Genomic DNA, 21,378 nt, shown 5'->3' with positions numbered 1-21,378 from the left:
CTTAAGGTCACAGAGTCGAATGAGACTTGAATTCAATGTGATGCTAGGTCATCTTGAAACAAGAAGCCAAAAGAGGGCCAACTAGGTAAAAGAAAGCCATCCCAGAAACCCCTCGTTGATGCGTGTGATACAGCCAGGGGAGCAGGTTTCATCAGTCAAGGTCAAAAACATTTTCAGTGACATTTGCGATAGCATGGTTTCCATAACAACAGTTCTGATTTCTTCATTATTCAAATGATCCTTTCCAGAGTTCGCTGATCCACACTGACTCTGCTGCAGAGCTTCATTTCATTAATCCTTTCATTAAAAAGGTTTCACACAAAGCAAAATCCAGAGACTCATATCTGATGAGCAACTTTATAAGAATTACACATCAAAATGCATAAATATGTACTGCCTTACATTTAGTTCAGATCCACATCATCTGTATTAAAGTTAAATAACAATTACCTAACTGTAGGACAAACCTGTTGAAGCTGTCACGATCACTGACTGGTCCCGGCGTTTTGAGTTGGATTTATTGTTTATTATTGGCGATTCTCTGTTCTCAGTTTTTATTTTCAGTTATTATTTAGTATTTTGAGTCTTCAGCTCTGTTTGGTACTTATCAGAACACAGAGTTAGAAAGTTTTAAAGCCACACATCAAAGATAAGTATAGACCTCCCTACACATAATCAACCATGCAGCCGCATTCATTCCAACAGATGTAAAATATGAATTAGTCATGTGACCTGACAGGCTGAGGAAGTTTGTTCCAAAGTTTAAGAGCTACAGCCTGAAAAGCGTGATCAGCTCTGGTTTTAAATCAATAGTATGGCCCAGTTCGGAGACCTGGATCAGATTATCTGAGCTGCAGTAAATCAGTAAACCACCCTCTCAGAGCTTACTATAGATTGCCATTCAGATAATGGGACTGAATAATACGGAAGCTTTTTTAACTTGTACTAAGTCAAACTTCTTTGAGTTTTTAAGTCAAAATCTTGAGATAAGCTGAATTTCTTGTCCCAGTGGCAGAAACAAGCTTCCATACAGAAACATGCATTTTTTTTGTTTTTGTTGCTGCAAAAATACAAAACATTAAGGAACACTTTGAAAACACATTGAACTTCAGATACGGGAAAGAAAGCATCCTGGAACTTAACAGCCTTTAATTGTTGGTTTATCAAAAAAAAAAAAAAAAATTACACACTTTAAAGACCTCTTAAGTTCTGGTGTCTAATTGCAGATCAAATAAATTTGAAAAATATTTCCAAGAACCTCAGAATTAGCTGATTTTTTTAAAATTTATTTTTAATAATTACTTAATTTCCCTACCTGCATACTGTCAACATTTTTCAAGTTAGAGGCCCTTCAAAGTACACCTGGGTGGACTGAACTTTGGTCCTCAGCAGTTCTGAGCCTTACAAATCTCACCTTCTGGCTGTCATTCATTGTGTTAAACATTCTTGAAAAACTTTAGCCAAACCAGTTTTTACACACACACATCTTAAGTCTAAATCTTGTTTTTTTTTTCCTGCTGACTTTTCTATAACCAGCTTCAAGCACCGATTTAATACAGTGGAGAAACTTCAAAAGTGCATTTTGACTCAGATTTCAAGGTTCATATCACTATGTATCATAAATGAATGGTTAGAGTCATTTCACCCAATATGGGAGGACGATTTTAAAGGGAGAGAAGCTACAGTGGATGAACTTTGGGGTTGAGCCAAGGATCGGGATAAGATAAATAAAGCGTATATTGTGGCATGATGAAAGAATGAAAATATTTAGTTGGACAACAGTTCCCCTTTAAAGCCTGTATGTCTGTTAATATTGTGGTTAATGTTGAACTTTTACAATCTTTTTTTTTGTTGAAATTATTAAGTAAATCTCACAGTATTGTAAACTGTATAGTAATGCCAGTATGTCCTCTATCCTCCATATACAACTCAGCTACCCATTATAACTCAGTCATGACACAGGTACAGTTTCATCACTTTATTAATGAGTTTAATTATTTATACCAACAAACAAAAACTGTCTCTCTCCCCCCATCCCTCTCTAATTATCATCATCATCTCCTTTATCCAACTGTTCTGTTCCCATCTAGTATATTCCACCCTTGGACAAGGGGTGGTTTAAAGAGCAGGGTCACAACAGAGTGTGACAGATCAGAACGGGGAAAAACAGATATTAAAACAGCACATATAGCCAGTTTTTCATTTTGGAAAAATACAGGTAATAATGTCCATGGTCTGCCAGCACGCATACAAACACACATACATTCCCTGCTGCTGTGCTCGAGAAACTCACCATCTGTGAAGCATGCACAGCGTACTAACAGGCCAAGCCCGTTACAGTCACATGACGCACAGAGAAATGAAAAAACAGGTGAGTCAGACAAAGGAGATGATAAATGCCAATGGACAAATTAATTTCCCCCCTTTCCTCCAGACGCACACACACACACACACACGCATACAGTGACCCGTGCTCCCTCCCAACACCACGACCCCACAGATCCAGAGGCTTGTAACATTCCCTTCACATTGAAGTTTAATGGAAAACTGGAGTTCCACCTGTTGGCGAGCAAGTGCACCTGCATTCATACGAGACCACGGATTGGACAGCGCGCTCCAACATCTGGATCCGAGTACAGTATCTTGGATGTGAAATTATTTTGCATGTGAAATTGCTAGACTAAAATGTGGAATTAAAAAAAAAACGCAAACAAAACAAAACAAAACAAAAAAGAATCCCTCAATTTTACCCACCCATCAAAAAAAAACAAAACAAACAAACCCCACAACACAATAAATAAAACAGTTATGACAACATTTATGGGGGAAAAGGGGCCGTTCTGAAGAGAGAAGTGGAGGGAGAGAGAATAAAAATGAAACGTTTTGTTCTGTTTTCCCCTCGTGAACCAGGGACTGAAATGAAATCGTATTTACAGACTGCGACTGAGGATAATCACCCGGACGCTGCTGCGCCGGTCTACTAGAGGAGAAAAAAAAAATTACAGGAACAACAATATAATAACAATAATAACAAAAAAAAAAAAAACCAAAATAAAATAAAAGGTACTTGATATTTACAAGTTTAGCAGTGGGCAGGGAAAAAAAAAAAGAAGAAAAGGGGGAATCTGAAGCCAGAGGGATGAAGACTAGGAGGGATGGAAGGGGGAGGCTCCAAAAGCTGTTGGATTTCAGGGGTTCGAGCATAATTTCTGGTCAGATTATTACTGATATTAGTGGAAGTAAAACAGCGTGGTCGACATGGGCTGAACATGCGTGTTGGAAGAGAGGAAACTGGCCACGCCCACAGAGGACTGCCAGCTGCGTGGATCATTCCCGACCATCACCACATGGCGCGGAGAACATGATATGAGCTTTGCAGGCGGACTTGCTTTGGGAAGGGGCGAAGATGGTTTCAACACTCTGGCGACACACAAAATGAAATCACAGTCATCCTCCAGCACAAACAATAAGCGGCGCCAGTGATGGTGTGAGCGGCGAAAACAGCATTCTTCAACATAATCAGGCTGATATGAACAGCAACATCATTCAAAACACGGCGAGGCACCGAGGCTACTCTGAGATGTAGCCGGAGCCCCCCACCAACATTTGCTTCCCTCTACTCCCTTTTAGAGATGTGCAATACTCACTTGAGAATTAAATTGAAACTCTTGGTTTCCAGCTTAAATGACGACATGAGCTTATACAGAAAAAACTGAAGATGTGCGCTCTGCTCGCACAAAACTCCCTCTCGTTCACATAAAAGGCAGTGCTGGAGCTAATACTCGAAAACAAACGGTGAACACGGGCTGGGGAGCTCTTCTCTGTAATAAAAATCTAAAACCACCTCTTATCTAAAATGACACGCACAATCTTGAGCCAACACTATATTCGCTGGGAGATTTTTTTTTGTTTCAAATCATTCCTCTGGTGAATCTGTTCACCAGTGGGCTTTGTGAACTGACAACTTGAGTGGAAAGCGACAGACAGTCCACAGAGTTAGCTGTACAGTATAAGTGTGGCATTTTTGACCCCACAAAGGATGATTGTCTACCAGTCGGGCCTTATGCACTAACTAGCCAATCAGGATCCCAATCAATGGCACTGTGGCCACACATAAAATTCAAATAAAATGAACTAAAAAAGAAAAAAAGGGATAAAAGCCAACTGTTGATTATATTACAGATAATCCACATAATATATACAAGCCCCCTCCTCATCTCCTAAACATCCTAAGAGGTCAGACAGCAGCCAACCTGGACTTGGGCCTGCATCCTATAAATAAGCCCAAGCACAACTACCTAAATGTCCTCAACCCACAGCTGCAGGCGCAGCATTTTATTGAAAATGGTTAAATATTCAGGGGAAATAGCAGTGCTGAGTTTTTACGTGGGTGTATCTAGTTTCTTTTCCTTGTATTTTAAGGGTTTGGAGCCAGGAGGAAGGTTGAGAGGGAGAGGAGCAGAGGAAAGTAAAAAGAACATGGGGAAGACAAAACAGAAAATATGACAGAGGGATGAATGCTCAGGTGCTGTTGTTGATGGTGCTAGGTGCTGAGCTGGGCTGGGCGGTACTGTCTGACACACTGCCCTCTGCAGGGGAAAAGAGGAAGCACAAGTTTTAACAATTACAGACACCAGTGCCTTTTTTAAAATAATTTATTTTTTTTAAAAAAAAAAGCCCATTTAATAACGTACCGTGTGATGCAGGCGATGTCTGTGCACGAGCGTGAGGAGGAATGAGTGTGGAGTTCAACTGGGGCTGAATGGACAGCTCTGAGAGAACAGGGCAAAGAAAACATGATTAATGATACTGATACAATATAATTAACAGCTGATAATCTGTGCAAGAAACAGACTGCAGGAAAGAAGAAAAAAAAAAAAAAAAAGGACATGCTGACCAACGGGACTGAAGTTGAATAGGGGCGGAAGTTCTCGCCCGCTGGGGAGGCGGGTGTTCGGCTGGCGCAGCTCATCGAAGAAGGCGTGCGCACATGCCTCCAGTGGAGACAGCCGGGTCACCGGCGTGTATTCCAGCAGTCGAGAGCAGAGAGCAATGGCCTCCGGTGGGGTACGAGGCTTAAACACCTGATAGGAGATAGAAAGAAAATGTATCGATGATCAATGCTAGCATGAATTTGGATTAATTAAAATCAGTTTAGTGTGACGTTTTCTCTAAAGAGCAACAGTAACTGCATTCAGAGAGGTAAACCTCTCAACGTCAATATTGTCCAGTAATGGGAGCATACCTTTGTCCAAGGGTGTGCTTTGATCTGTGGGAACTTAAACTCTGTGTAGTTAGGGTTCATCTCCCGGATCTGCTCCCTTGTTGGCGTCCCCAAAACCTGCCAAACAGGAGTGAAATGTTAACATTTATTTGCATTACATTATATAAATTAGTCTGAATCTTGCAACTGTCTGATATGCACTACTTCAGAGATCACAGATGAAACACACTGCATGGTATTAAGTTAAATGGCAGTCCAGCCTCTTTGCAGACAACCTTGAGATTCCTTTGCATTATATTGCCTCTTATTAATTATTGATGGATTGTTTTGCTTTCCTTTTAGGATGCTGCAAAGCTGTATTGAGATCATTTTTGGACTGGTTCTAGCCCTCAGGCTGTGTTTTGCCTATTTAATACCAGCAATCATCAAATATGAGTACACACCTAATGATTTTAAACATTACAATAAACCCATTTCAATATGTGTTGGGGCCTGTCCAACAGTGAGACGAGGGAGTCTAAGGGGACAACAGCAATATAATCATGGTATGAAAACACAAGAAGGGAAGGGAATTGTTTGCTAGTAAATTGATCCAGTCGTTGTCTGAGGTGGATGAAAAATAAATAAATTGTACAGCTTACCCGGGAAGCCCAGATAGCTACGTAAGTGTGGGAAATGGACTCATACTTCAACCCTGAGTGAACACACCTAAAAGTGCTTTGAAACACGGCATGCACACAAAAATGTATGCATAAATAGTAATACTAATAGGAAAAGATCCTGGTCTTTTCTTTGTTGAGTGGTATTAAACCAAAAGCACTTAAGAGTCACAGGTCATAACAGAAAAGATCATTATCTGAGTTTTTTCATATTCATGAATACGGCTCTGTGTTTGTTCACAATGTGCATCTGTTCATATTTATATTTTCTTCATTCAGGGATGTTTTCTAATATTTAAGTTTGTTAAACACAACAAAATGAAAGGTAGCAGAGCATTACTTTAAGTGCAGATTAAATTCAACATTTTCTAAGACAGAGCTGCTTTTGAAGGACCAAGTTAAAAAAAAAAGTGCAGCCCTGACCTTGACCAAGCATGTTTTTTCCTCCATATTTCGTCAATATGCAGTTCCTTTATAAACAATCCTACATTTACAATATTACAAGGTTCAAGGTTCTTCATTTGTCACATGCATAGTTATACAAGTATAACACACAGTGAAATGTAACCTGACACGCTCCTCGACTTGTGCAAAAAAAAAAAGAAAAAAAAAAAAGAAAAAAAAAAGGGGGGGGGGGGGTTGGGGGGGGCAAAGACGTAGAGGAAGAAGAAGAGGCGGTGGTATTGCCCAGCTGTACCACCGTTTACAGCACTCTTACTGTACCTTGATGATCTCTACTAGCTGGTCCACACCGCTGTCTCCGGGGAAGATGGGCTGACCCAGCAGCAGCTCGGCCAACACACAGCCGGCTGACCAGATGTCAATATTGGACGTGTAGTCGGTGGCACCAAATATGAGCTCTGGGGCACGATAGTACCGCGAGCAAATATAGGAAACATTTGGCTCCCCTCGAACTAGTTGCTTTGCACTGGAGGATTCAGAAAAGACAGTTCAGGATGAGACTCGCAGTCGGTGTGAACCTTGGATTTGCCAGTGTGTTTGTTTTCACAGTAGCATGTAAGCGACCCAGACATAAAAAAGGCATGAGTGATCCACACAGGGAAAGCGGAGCCCGAGGAAGAGCGCTACAACAGACAGCAAACTAAATATCCACAATGAGACAGAAATGGTCACTACAATGCAAAAATGAAAAATGCAGACAGACAGATCTGCCCGCAGGCGGGAAATGTTACTGACCTGCCAAAGTCACAGAGTTTGAGGATGGCCGATTCTGGGTCCACCAGGAGGTTCTGAGGCTTTATGTCTCTGTGACACACGCCCTGGGAATGGATATAGGCCAGGCTGCGGAACAGCTGGTACATGTACACCTGAGGAGGAGACAGAGACACGATGCCCAACAGTGTTTAACAACTCAGACAAAAATCAAACAAATCTCAAAAAGAAGAGCAATTTAAGAACAAAAGCCATTTATATCTCACTGGAGACGTCCTAGCTACGAGCCACCATCAGGATTCCTGCACCGTTTTCATTTTTCATGTTTTTTAAGACCACATGAAATGCAAGTCAATTTATTTTTAGGACAATATACAAGTTTGAAAGAAAAACAATACAGGCATGACTTAATAAATTAAATGAGATATGAACTGAATAAGTGGAAGAAAATCAATAGATGAATAAAAATAATCAATAAATAATTCATTGTTTTCAGTTTAACAAGTTGTTGCTGCAGGACTGACGACAAAAAAGAAAAGAATTATTAGCTTCTTTCACAGTGAACTTACACTGCAATTCCATGTTTTATTATAGGCGTGTTATTTCATCCCACAAAGGAGAAGACAGTATTCCTGTCTATCTGGAGAAAAGCAAATTTTTAAGATATTTTAAGAGCAGCCAATTATTTTCACTGCATACATTCTTTTAAATACTAAACTGAAGATTGACAAGCCGGGACGCCCCAGTATCACAAATTTAATGGCTTTGGTGAAGAAAAATAACGTGCTATAAAATCGGAGGAATTTTAAGTGCACACTCTGCATTTAAAAGGATCAGAATGAGCCAAAAACGAAGGTGCAGATGAACCAACACAGTCTCATAGCAGCTTGCTAAATAGCCATGACTGTTAATGTAGTGATATATGATTTTCACGTGACCCCATCATATCTACCGATTTGTTTCCATGTACACAAAAGGATTACTTTCCACTAGGGCTGCCACGATTAGTCGACTAGTCACGATTACGTCGACTATCAAAATCGTCGACGACTGATTTAATAGTCCACACGTCGTTTGAAGCTTTGTAAGATCACAAAAGACGCAGGAATAAGTAGTAGGATTTAAGAGTGTAATAACGGACTGAAACAGAAGATGGCAGCACTGCACGTACAAGGATGCCAGCTGCCGTTAAACCCAGAAGAAGAAGAAGCTGTGTCCCAGAATTCATAGCGCAGCCCAGCTCAGTTTCCAACAATGGCGGCAGCAAGTTAGTTTTAATATTACTCTTATTATTCTTTCTGGGTCACAAAATAAACATTTAACATATTTTCAGGCGAGAATGTAGCTGTGTAAACCTCAAATATCTGCTCAGTTAATCAAGACACCACATATTTTCAAAAGCGCTCCGACGTTTTCGGAGACGCCTGTTACCCACTAGCTCGATAGCAAGCCGGGGGCAAGGCTCTCTAGAGCCCCTGAGAACACCGGACTCCCGGCGAATCGTTTTCAAACCCACTGCTGTCTTTCGCTACTCAGGTTAAATATATATAAGTCACTTAGATAACTTCAAAATGTTATTGTTTGGCTTTTTTCAGTATTTTATTTGTTCCTGAGTAAATCGGTTTGGCTGAGATTAAAGTTATAGTTTTTACACAGCTGATTGTCAGAAGTGTGAGATGCTCGAGAATATACTCCGGTGTCCCGTTATATTTTAGATAGCAAGGAGTTTACTTCACCGAAACAATCTGCAAATTTCATTAAAATTTAATAAACTATCACCTTGTCTTTATTTTTAGTTAGCACATACAGTAAACACTTAAATCTTTAAGCTAATGATAGTTATATAAGAGCAGATGCGTGCTGGTGCAATAAGCTGTATGTTTTACGTCCAATGGATGCACGATCTGATTAGTCGACTAATCGCAAAAATAATCGGTGACTAGTCGACTATCAAAATAATCGTTTGTGGCAGCCCTACTTTCCACATTTAAAGGGTGAAAAAGTTCACATGGTGTTAGTGATGGTGTCGCTTCCACCAGAGACCATAGTTCACTTCCTACAACGAGCAGAAGCTTATGCGTCAATTGTGTTGTTTTAAATAAGTTACTAATTACCAATAGCTAACCAGCTTGTTAGGTTTATATGCATTTAAAAACTACTCAGATTCAGAAAGAGCTCATTGTTTGGTTTAAAACACGACAGTTGCCACTTTGTTCAAAGCTTGTTTTCTTGGTTGCCATGGAGAGAAATCTGTGCTGATGAGTGTGGATGACAAGCGTGCTTCAGACAGGAAACATACTTCCCATTAGTCTGACAATTGTGCTGACTGTTGGGAAAAAACAAGAAACCTGGACAGATTGTGTCCAAACAAATAGATCACTTTCTCATCAGCATTCTACGTTGTGCCCTGAGACCGGGCAGCGTGTATTGTGCTGCAAATTAAATGTTGTTAAACTTTTTCTAAAATGGATGATTTAATCTGGAGGCACAGCTGCTTCTGTATAGAAGTTCACCATATGTTGGTCACATCAACATGTGCCCCAATTCTGTTTTTGGGCACAATGTAAAGGGGTTTGTCGAAAGAAGCAGCTGTGCGTTTGTCTCATGCAGCCTGTGGTGTTGTGCTTCTATACCAAAATAACACAAGGGTGAAAAATACTCCCTGAAGATCTACGGCCAGCTCCTATTTGGCATCTGCCTACACACCCGAGGTCGATGATGTTGTTATGGAATGAGAAATTCACCACACAGTTAAGTGTGTGCCCATTAAATGTGCCTGTGACACACAGACAGTAAGCATCTTAATTCGTCATCATCTCCATTATCATCATTATTGCCCACATGATGCACTGACAGCAGGCTGGCCAGATTATAAAATACTGCAGACAAGATGACTGAGGGATAAGAGATGATAGTTAAAAGGGGGGCAGAGAGAGGTAAGAGGAGATGAAATGGCGAACATGACACCAAGGGAGACATGGAGGGGGGAGAAGACCCTGCATATGGTGACAGACGGTTAGAGAAAAAAAAAAAGAAAGAGTGACAGGGATCAGTATGCATCTCAAAGGCACAGGGGAGCAGGAGGCTGAGGTAGGGAAATGGGCCATGAGACAGCTATAATGTCCTCTGCTGCTTCGCACACAGTAAGCACACAAACACTCTCCAAAATGAGCACCCGAAACAGACAGCCAAGAAGACTGCAAACAAATCAATTCCCTTGGGACCATCCTTCCTCTTTTCTGCTTTCATAATCCTGAAACGGTGAGCTGCCTGTTTTTATTACATCCACAAGCAATTACTGAACTAAAATTTACTCCCAGTTTCCAACAGATTTTTTTAAAGCTTCCAAGAGCCTCCCAGTAGGTGCACTAATGGCTTAAATTTAAAAATCCTTAATCCTTAATGATTTTCAGAAACTTTGACCTTTGACCTCAAGTTCGCCAGGATTCTAATTTGTCTGAGATTTTGAAAAACGTACGCCCCCTCATTCTCGTGTTCACAAGATTTTCAGAAAACTTTACCACTGGCCTTGAATTCAAGGTCACCAGGATTTATACTTGTCAGAGATTTTTAATAGATGCATCCATGGTATCAATTTGAAACTCTAACATCCCCTCATTTACAAACTTCCACTTGGTTGAGAACGATACTCAGTTAAAAACTCTGTTTGAAGATAAACAGAGTGGTGTGTGTCTGCGTTCACAAACAGACCTCACAATATGTCTTTATGGTTATAATGCCCTTTTTAATAAATGAAATATACAAGATTTAAACATGGCAGTAATAAATAAACCACTCACTTTTCAATGCATACAGTGACATGGTGATAGCAGTGACCGGGAAATGCTCACGTGAGCAGCAGTGTGTGTGTGCGTGTGTGTGTGTGTGTTTCTACCCACCTTAACATAGATGATGGGGATGGTGGTCTTGGCCTTATTGAAGTGGCGAGCCACCCTGTACACCGTCTCGGGGACGTAATCCAGCACCAGATTCAAATACACCTCATCTTTCTGGTAAAGAGGAACAGAAGCAAAGAGGATTGTGTGATTACTGGAGGAAAATGAATCTTAACCACTTCAAATCGAGTCCCAAAAGTGAAACCAGATCAAATGAATGTAATGAAACAGCGTATTGTGCATGGGGTGTAAAAAAAAGAAAGAAAGAAAGATATAGCTGATACAACCAGACAGTGGGGATACACTTCAGCAGAAGTCAATACAGCCAATGGCCCGGGGCTAGTAATAAGTATGTCGGACAAAGTGATTGACTGTCATTGTCCCAATGACAGTGTTTCCACCAACCACAGTTAAGTTTACCTGTGAAACAACCTGACGAAAGCTACCTTGAGCAATGAGCAATATTTTCCTGCTATTTTCAAATTAAAAGCAGTATATGAGGCTACAAAAATATAGAGGCTATTGTTAGTGGGACTGCAAACACAGCATGAAGACAATGCTGGTTGTTGACTCAACAGTATGAGAATGTCACTTGCATTTGTGGCTAAAAATAGATGCAGGTGGATTGTAAAATGTATCTCAGAGGGAATAAAGACTTTTAGGAGATTCTGCCTCTGGTCTTCTGGAAAAAATATACAGCAGTATGGACAACAACGCTTTCATACTTTGACCTGAAGCTGCAGTCACCACAAAAAAGAAAAAGCAGTAGCACTAATCCCTGTGGTCACAATCAAAACCTTAGACACTAAAAAGTCAATAAGAGTCTCACAAACCACCTGTTCAACAAGCTTCAACATGGGAGAATCTTTTTCAGCTGCTACCATCCAGCACTGGATTGTTGCAAGTAGCCACAAAGCCAATGAATTAAAAAGGAGGTTAAAATAAGAGCCATCTGTATGCTGTCAAAGCTGCTAGTTACTGTGGAACAACTTTAAATTCTTTCTTTGTAGCAGTGGTACCTGCAGCACTCAGTGTGCCTGAGGAGGGCCAATGTGGGATGCTGACTTAAATGCTAAAACCAATGCGCAATTATGAGTGTGATCACAGTTTACTGCTTTGCTGCTGTAAATATTTCTAAAGTAAATTAAACTATAAATGCTGAAATAACACCAGCAAAGAGCTAATTTATTAACTTTTTTACTTTCAGATTTGACATGATAGAGGCAGACTGAGTCATATGGTGACTCTACACTAGATTTGGCTAAAAACTAAAAGAACAGAATATCGCTTAAGCATCCAGATCTGAGGAATTCAGGGACTGAAACATTTGTTCCCACAGCATCAGAAGATTAATTCACTAGTCAGTGTGTCACAAAGTCATCTGCTCAAGTATTATTTGCTCAAGTCTTCAGAGATTTAAAAAGTATGCCAAGCATAGTCTGTGATTTCTCTTTACAACCACAATAATCTGAGCGATTCAAATAAAGAGCTTGGACCCCATCAACTCCAAGTACTCAACTATTCATTGTACAACAAAGACCAAGATCGGCTTGTCCAAAACATGTCTGTGAATCATCACTGATGCATGGAAGATTAAATGCCAGGGTGTGGAAGTACAGTGCTCCATCTGCTAAGTTTCTACAACATACTACGTAAAATGTCAGGTCAGTGCAAACACACCTTCTCTCCACTGGAGTAGAAGAAGTAACGTAGCCTGACAATGTTGCAGTGGTCCAATTTTCTCATAATTTGCAGCTCCCTATTCTGCAAAAGGAAAAGAGAGACGAAGGAAAAGTGAGTGAACTGCACAAGGTGAAAAACTAGCATTTACTTCACTGTAATTATCTGTCCAGGTAAGCCTGTCTAAGCATACCTTAAATCTCTTGTCTTGGAGAACTTTCTTAATTGCCACCATCTCCTGGGTGTCGATGAGGCGAGCCTGGTAGACCACTCCAAACGAGCCATTTCCTATAACCTTTATGTCTGTGTAGGACACTTCCTGTGGGCGATCAGGGCCCTGACCGGGTGTGGCTACCACCGTCGTCACTTTGCCACTGTCTCCTGTGGATGACAGAAAGAAAAGAAAAAAAATTGTTAGAGATCCTGAAATTATTAAAAAACATTTGGCTTTACCTGACAGTTACACATCTTAGCACTTAAATAATACTACTGAAATTAGATCAAAAATGATGTAAAAGTATTTTTTGTCATTGTTAAAATTACATCCAGACATGCAAGTCGTGTGACACAATCCTCCACCGCCATCCCCTCTCTAAATGACTTGTGACCCATGTGTCAGCTCCTCAGGCACAATCCAGACTGATAATGAACTTCTTCTCACAACACTTTCCCCTTGCTTTCTTGAGGAAAATCAGCCTAAACGTCTTTCATACTGGACCCATGCATTAAAATGATCTATTTATTCAACACTGCTATCAATGATTAATCCCTTCTTGTTACAAGTACCTGAAACCCGAGGCCAAAAAAGGTTTTCCAAAAAAATATTACAGCTAAAAGCAAAATTTACTAATTACTGACTACATTAACCAATATAATTAATTCCCTGTAGTAATTCCCTGTAGCTGCTGCTTTAGCTACACAACCTGGCTAAAGCAGGACAGTCAGGTTGGGAACTGTGCACCAAACTGAATATGGAAGTATCAATCACAGTTTCAGCTTTGCAGATTCAATTCGATCAATACCATATTTAAATAACAGGCATATGTCTGACAGAAAAGTAAATTTAATGAGGATAAAACAACATGGCAAAAATCACAGTTTATGCAACTCTTTTTGCGTATGTGTGTGTAAAAGCACATTACCATCGTCTAGTAGAATTTAATGCATCAACAGGTTTTTTCCAACCACCTTTAAACCACTGAAATAAATAAACAGAAGAACTTGCTAATAACTATCTGCCATTAGATTGGTAAAATGTGTGTGGGGCTGTGAGACTCTTGGAAAAAAAAAAAAAAAAAAGCAGAATAGTTTCCAAAGAAAATAAAACAGCATGGGCTTGATCTTAGCAAAATATATAGTCTTGATTATTTAATACAATTATTAATAAACTTCAACATCATGCAGTTACTAAATTTAACTTAAAATGTAATGCAATTTAAAATAAAAAGTAAATAAAGAAATAGAGAACCTTTTTTGCACCATGGGCCGGTTTAATTTCAGACAATATTTTCACAGACCGGCCTTTAAAGTGTCGCAGATAAATACAACAAAATAAAATGATACGACCAAGACAAAAACTGTGGTATTTTGTAAATATGGTAAAAAAAAAAAAAAAAAGTGAATTCACTGTGTAATTGTGTAACTTTATTAGCAGCGTCCTCCTGAAATGCGCTAACAACATAGAGAGTAACAGCCTCCTGTCTGCCCTTTAATGCTCTCTGGTCGCTATGGTAATGCATAAATATTTCTTTCAAAATAACACACACAACTACAACACGGGAAAAGACCCAGGGAAACAGAGTTAACAATAAAAACTGTGAAAACCATAAATTTCACACCAGAGCCTCAACTCTGGCAGCCCGTTACCAAACGACTCACGGACCGGTACTGGTCCATGGCCCAGGGGTTCCTGTACTAATGGATGTCTGCAGGTACAGATGGGGCATATTGTATTTATTTTAAGACATTGCAGTCCATTCATAATGAGTCCTACTAATGGATAGTTATTAAATATGAATGCTTACCTTTGTACATTAAAATTATTAAGGCTATTAAGGTTATGGTTTACTAGACCTTCCCACTTTAGATCAAACTGGACTGTATGTGTTCCCAACCGGTTGAGCAGTGATACTGTCAGGCTAATGTTCGACCTTGTGGAAATCAGGCAAAGTGAGAAGCTTAAGACCCAACAGTATCTGACACTTCTAGTTAGGGTCAAGTAGCTGCTCAGAGTTTTATGACTGTGCAAGTGTTGGTTCAAGAATTATCTGACAAATGGGCACCAGAAGCAATGACACTGGGAGGGGATGAAGAGCAGAGAAGAAGCCCATTGCCAAAAGGCTTGTCAGAGCCTGTGATAACATTGCATGGACAGTAGCACACCCAGAGGTGCTTCCATTTCCTGGGCTTGCTCACTTCGCCTGTCTCAACAGGACCCCTCCTGATCTCTGCTATGTCTTTGAGTTACAAAATGGAATCAGACAATGAAACATTTTATTTCTCCCGACTAGCCTAAGTGATTTGGCTTCATCAGCTGCACTTCCAGCACATGCTTAGACAACAATTATTTAGTCAGATAGATTACCACCTCCGAATGATCAGTGCTGACCAAAGGCAAAAATTATACTTGCCCATTTCTAAAATTTCCAGTCAAAACTTTTTCAAGGTTAACAGTAAATAGAAGCCAGCAGCATATCCACATGATTGGCCTAGATCTGATCTCTACCCTCGAGTCAGCAGGAAATATTCAGCTTTGAGATCAGTCGCGGTGTGGTGTCTGCACACTGCTGTACAGCTGCACATTACATTGCCCCTTTGTGTTTTATTTTAGCATCATTTTTACACCCTTAAAAAAACGAAAGAAAGAAAAAGTTAAGTCACAGGGGAGCACATTAAATATGGAGCAGCTGTGGCATGATAGGGTCTTGAATAATGAATACAAAGATGAGCAGTCTGCTCCTCTGCCAGTGAAGGGCTTTGGTTTCTAATAAGAGCAAAGGGACGAGCAAAGTGACTCTGATCACACCCCCACTTAATAAGCAATTACCTTTGAGCTTGTTTGTAAGTGTAAAAAAGCTCAAGCACACACTTAACTTGATAAAATAATTTGTGGTTGCTACTACTTGATCATTAGTAGTTTATTAGCACTCTCCATAAGCGTGTAAGTGGCAGAAAGAAATCGCACCAAAGCTACTGGTCCCTTTAATCCATCCATCTTTACATTTTCCTGAACGATGCTAATCATACTATATACAGTACAGATTTTACTCGTCACAAAACTACACAGTACAACCATGACGGCTTTCAAACTGAATGTAGCACAGCCAGAAATGCTTCTCTCCATTTCCCATTTCTGATACATCAGATATCAGTCCGATACTTACTCAAAAATCTGGAATCTGCTATAAGAATAAGAATAATCCTTTAAGCTGGGCATACACTGTGCGATTTTTTCAGTCGCGTTATTCAGCTTCTGCTCAAACTGCACGATTGACTCGCAGGGGTTAGAAGTTCGTAGGTCACGATGCAGGGTCTCACACTATACGGCCCGATGCTCTGATGCGACCCGAGTGCTCAAACTGTGCGTCCATAAAATGAAGGTTATAACAGAAAATCTGTCGCTCGCTCTCCCTCTCTGTCTTTCACTCACACAGACACGCACACCACCACCATCAACTTTGCTAAATTGCTAATGAAAAACATTGATCAGGCAGCTGTGATTGAACAGCAATGTAAATCCAACTATTTTCACGGTGGTTGTGATCGTGATAATTTTGTGAGGCCACATCAAAAAGGCTCGGATGAGCTTTCCAAAGTTCTACAAGTTGTGCCTCCATCGCTTGTGTCCAGATCACAGGCTGCACTGCCGTGCTGCTCCGTCTTTTCACTTCCATTTCTGTGTTTGCGTGTGCGCAGTGTGAGAGGCTTTGGTGACACCCTCACGACGGCCGACAGGATATCAAACAGGTTTGATTTTCTTATGACCAAGCGATTGATGATTGGGAGCTGGTCGTGAGGTGTTAATCGCTCCTCGTTACCCCACGTATACTACACGATGCAGGCGAAACTCGGGCCAATCACCAAAACGGTCACATGACTGGAAAATCGGCTCAAAATGAGCCAAAAATCGCACAGTGTATGCCCAGCATTAATTGTCCGACAAGGGGAAATTTGGGTGTAACAGCAGCAAGAAATACACATATACAAACAAACAGTACACAAGACATAGTACACAGACAACAGAAATATACACATTTTTTACATATTTACATCAAGGACAATGGTTACCAAAAACAGAGTACTGTAATAATATATATAACAATGTTCTGTTTACTTCACCACGTGACCACAGCAGCACTTCAAAGGTGTTTAACACCAGTAACAGCTCCAGATTTCTGTTTTATGCTTGAGCCTTTTTCCCCCCACTAAACTGCAACTTGTGGTCAACGCGGCTGAAAAGCTCAGATGAGCTGATGCTTTAACTTCTCTCTCACTCGTTATGTTCGGTCGCAGAGTCCTTTTTTGTTTTAGGAGAAAATAAACTACATGAATAATGCCAAAAAACCCACTTAATTTTTACTGATTGATATCATCCTTTATTATTCCACCAACACAAATCAAGTAAAATTATACTTTTGGATCTATTGATTTGTAGCACTTTAATTTACAAAGAATGCTGTTTATGTTGAACCTGAGGTCGTACACAAGCATAATCCCTTCTCTTTCACATAGAAAAATACTATTAGATCAGTACTCTCCATCTGATCAGATAAATGAAGTCAAGGTATGTGTATAGTATTGTAAATGGAAAAAGATACTCAAATAGTATCTGTCAGTGCTCAGTAATAACCTTACACAGAGCTCTATTACTGCTATATTTGAAGTCTGTATACCACACTGGGTGGAAACCATGAGCAATGGGTTACACCCAGAGATGCTGTGGAGTTCAGTGCTGACTCAGAGCTGCTGAAACACTGAACTTCATAATATCACAGATGAACAATGTTGTTAATGTGGATTTGTCATGTCTTGATGATACCAGTTTGCTTAATGAGGTTGGTGTGGCTGGACTGACATCATTCCACTTCCTCTCCTGACAGTATGTTATATCACTAATTATGGACGTGTGTGTATGTGAGAGAGAGAGAATGTTCGGGGAAAATAGCTCAATTATTCTAAAAAACAGGCACTTTATAACAGAGAGGTATAGTTTGAGGTTCTTGTCCAACTAAGAATTCAACATTAGCAACAGACACAAATAGAAAACAGTGATTCTACCTTAGGCATTAGGCTTTTTTGGTATGAACAAAAATGTTACTGTTACACTAATAAAAAGGGCTGTGCGTGTAATGAAAACTGGTACTGAGTCCTCGATCAGTTTGGTGTTCTTATTTATTTGATCACGTCTTTGTCCATTTGTGTTTAGATTAGATCTAATTAATTTCACACATTTTAGTTTTTTCCCTTCAGTTGCAGCTGGGCTCTGTTACCTCTGGCATCAGTGATCACAAAGTGTTTTTCAGTGGTCAATTAGTGCTTCTGATTGACATTTTTAAGGTTATACAACTGAAAAGGGGTTATAAGCAGTGATATAACTACAGTCTGTTAATGCTCCTTACTAATCGAGAGCAAACGTTCCCTGACTGCTGGACTAAAAAACAAAAGACGTTGATCAAATGACTGTAAACTGGATGTAAGGTCTGTAAAAAAAAGCATCTGGATCAGTTGCAGAGCGTCAAAAAACGCTCTTCTGCTTTCCTGCTCTTCTCTCCAAGGTCAGATACCCACCCTCTACGTTCCCCAAATTTGTGAAACTGATGATCTGCCTCTCCCTGATAACATGCTCAGTGATCCCCTTTATTAAACAATACAGCAAGTGGCACATATTTACTTTCTGACAGCTTATTTTAAGAAATCTTTCTGAGAAACTACAATCCAGATTTGGAAAATGAAAAGTTATCTAACAATAGTAAATTATATTATGCTTTTAAATTATTACTTAAGGAAAATCTGTTTTTTCCCCCCCTCCGTTTTAGATTAACAATCAGCCTGGAGTTTTCTTGGTTATCCACACCACGTTTAGGTGTGAACTGAGCCAGGGTTAAGTTTGGATGAAAGACAAAAACATGGAGATGGCGAGCGAGCTTAGAGTCCATGTAGTTTAAACATTACACTGGCTTGGGTTTCTATGAGGTCCAGGTAGTGATTACAATATTAACTTCCAGCAGTTATGAAAACAAGATGTTCATGATAATGAACATCTTGGTAAATTATTACTTGTTAAAATTCATTTTTGCTACAGGGATTTTGCTTTATCTTGCATTACAGACAAAACCCTTTCTTTTAGTACAGTGTGTTTTCACTTGTCTCTCCAAGTCTTAGCCAAGATCATATAAAGACAGCCTTTGATGAGCATCTAGAAGTAAAAGCTGTAAAATCCACATGGGCGAACCTACGAAGAAACTTTAATGGTAACAGTCTTTGTGTCTGGACCTCACGGGCTCTATCATCCGGTCTGCTTTTGGTGGCGTGCAACCAAGGCGTTCACTGGCTGTCGACTTTCCGTCATTCACTGCCTGGCCACCCATTCTCCTGTGAGCCTGCTGCTGCCTGGTACTTTCACTAACTCCATTGAGGCTGCTTACTAGCAAGACAGGGGTTTATGGTCAAAAACCCCTGCTAATCTGGGTCTAACTCTTGATCAGGTGACACTGCATCTTTCACTATGTTCACCACCTTTTCTCCCTTGATTATATTTTCTTCATTTGAACAAAGCTATAATTCAAGTTTAGGAAAAAGATTTAGCTACCACATGTTTGCAAAGTTTATGAATACTTGTGTTACCGAGATCAGAATTATTGAACAAAACAATCATGATTATTGTTTTTTGCAATAGTCATAATGTCTTATTTTTTAAAATGGGAGTTTAATTAAGTCAATCTTAAATCTATGTATGATAATAAAATGCTTAAAAGTATTAGGAACATTTATAAGTTTCTTAACTATAGGCAGACCAGTCGTGTTTGTGTGTAGTCAGTCTCCCATCCCCAAAGGGCCAACGTGAGCCAGGAAAAACCCCTGAGGGGAAATTCATTGAACTGTGCAAAATACGAAGGCAAGGGACGCAAAAGAAGAAGTTATCCACAGTTGTGCTCATTGTTAAATGGATGAAGATAAGGAAATTTTTATTTGCCCTCCTTCCGTTTCATCTGCTGTAATTATAGGTAACTGCTTAAACTCAAAATTTAACACATGAGATGTGATGTTATTCTTTTCTGCCTCTTTCATTTTATGCACACTTTGGTTTTAGCCAACTGCAACATGAGCATTTTCCAAGTTCCTGTCATCACACCTGGATGACTACCTGGAAGGAAGTCCTGCTGGCAAACCAGGATGTCCAGAGCACCAGAAATGTTGGCAAAATGGTGAAGACAGTGACTATGTTCCAACTCCCAGCAAAAAAGTACACAGTTAATATACCCCACACTAAGCCAGAAGATTTTAAAGATGACCTGAAGTGGGGTTATTTTTCTAAAGTAACAGTCTAAATTCATGCATAGATGAGCCCCTGTTTGCTAAAGTGTAGGCATCCAGAAGGAGCACTTAGATAAGATAGGGTCAATATTTGCTGGTTAATGAGCAAACGTAACAGTTGATTGAACGGTATTGTGAGATTTTCGCTGACGATTATCTCCATGCATTCAAGTTACCACAAAAGGTATCAGCTTACTCGTTACCAGTGTGGGGCAAAACATCAGCACAAGATCAGACACGGCCGAGAACAACGATTAATAACCTATATAAGATGGTTTTCAATATGTTAGCAAGACCGCTAACTATTATATCTGATATTAATGACCAATATATTAGCGTGTATGCTTAAAACAACGCTATTGTTGGGTTACAATGCACTAATAACCACTGATGTTTATTAAAAATATGACATGACGTTAGTTAAAGTCGAAATATCAGCGGCTTAGTTCTAAGCTTCCCTTCATAGCTAACTACAATGTTAGCAAGTCGATAAAAGCCCTCGATCGCAAGGCTCCTTTAATGAAAAACATAGCTAGCGTTGGCTACAAAGCTAACCTGCTAACAGATTTAGCTCCACCGCATTAAATAATTCCCGACACGTTTCTTTAAAAAAATAACCAACAGTCCAAGTCTTCGTCTTAAAGTGTAAACTGGGCACGTGGTAAAAATATAACATAATACTTACTGGGTAGCTTCAAATTCCCAAAGCCAGTCGAGCTGCTTCCACTGGCTTGTGAACCCCCGGACTTTCCTGTCGAGCTTCCGCCGGCTACCCCTGATCCGGCACCGGCCGCAGCAGATCCGGGACCTCCGGGAGGCTCAGCGAATGAGCTGGTCCTGGGCCGCCCGCTGCCGCTCATATTTATTTGAACTAAAGCCGGGGCTAGGTCGGACGTTATTAGCAGCCACGCCGGCAGATATTTAAGCTGTGTCTGTGTATTTTAATATACTATATAAATAAAAACTACACTTACAACGTTCACTGTAGGTTACCCGTCTCCCCCTTTCTTCCTCTGTAGAGCAGTGATGATGGGGAGGGGGAGGGGGGACTGGGGAGTTGACGCACAACGACGTAAAGTTCGCAAGGCTTCATGGGAAAATGAGTTATTTGGGTCGTTAAGTCTAAAATACGAACCTAACAAACCCGTTTCATTTTACCACAAAAGTAGAAGTGTAGACATTGCAACTGGGTTTAAGATCGGGTTCGGACATA

General features: G+C 40.1%; 1 protein-coding gene across 1 annotated transcript; it reads right to left on the bottom strand.

Moving 5' to 3' along the window:
• Positions 1-1,963: 1,963 nt before the first annotated feature.
• gsk3ab (glycogen synthase kinase 3 alpha b) lies at positions 1,964-21,362 on the bottom strand. Its single transcript, XM_040030201.1, has 10 exons — positions 20,851-21,362; positions 12,826-13,013; positions 12,633-12,716; positions 10,956-11,066; positions 7,081-7,211; positions 6,607-6,811; positions 5,246-5,341; positions 4,898-5,084; positions 4,695-4,772; positions 1,964-4,589 (listed from the first exon to the last, which is right to left on the bottom strand). The coding sequence occupies exons 1-10, from the start codon at positions 21,023-21,025 to the stop codon at positions 4,522-4,524; spliced, it is 1,323 nt and encodes a 440-aa protein (XP_039886135.1). The 5' UTR covers positions 21,026-21,362; the 3' UTR covers positions 1,964-4,521.
• Positions 21,363-21,378: the final 16 nt, after the last annotated feature.

This window comes from Simochromis diagramma, unplaced genomic scaffold, assembly GCF_900408965.1.
Source record: "Simochromis diagramma unplaced genomic scaffold, fSimDia1.1 OVJJ01000361.1, whole genome shotgun sequence".
NCBI lineage: Eukaryota > Metazoa > Chordata > Actinopteri > Cichliformes > Cichlidae > Simochromis > Simochromis diagramma.
This window is presented reverse-complemented; position numbering and strand designations above follow the sequence as displayed.

Bases quoted from the DNA above. Each gene is read 5' to 3' on its own strand.
- gsk3ab (XM_040030201.1), bottom strand. From the start codon at position 21,025: ATGAGCGGCAGCGGGCGGCCCAGGACCAGCTCATTCGCTGAGCCTCCC. The intron at 12,717-12,825 runs GTATGCTTAGAC...TTCCTTTTGCAG, and splicing joins TCCAAGACAAGAGATTTAAG to AATAGGGAGCTGCAAATTAT. The intron at 11,067-12,632 runs GTGTGTTTGCAC...CCTCTTTACCAG, and splicing joins TCTACTCCAGTGGAGAGAAG to AAAGATGAGGTGTATTTGAA.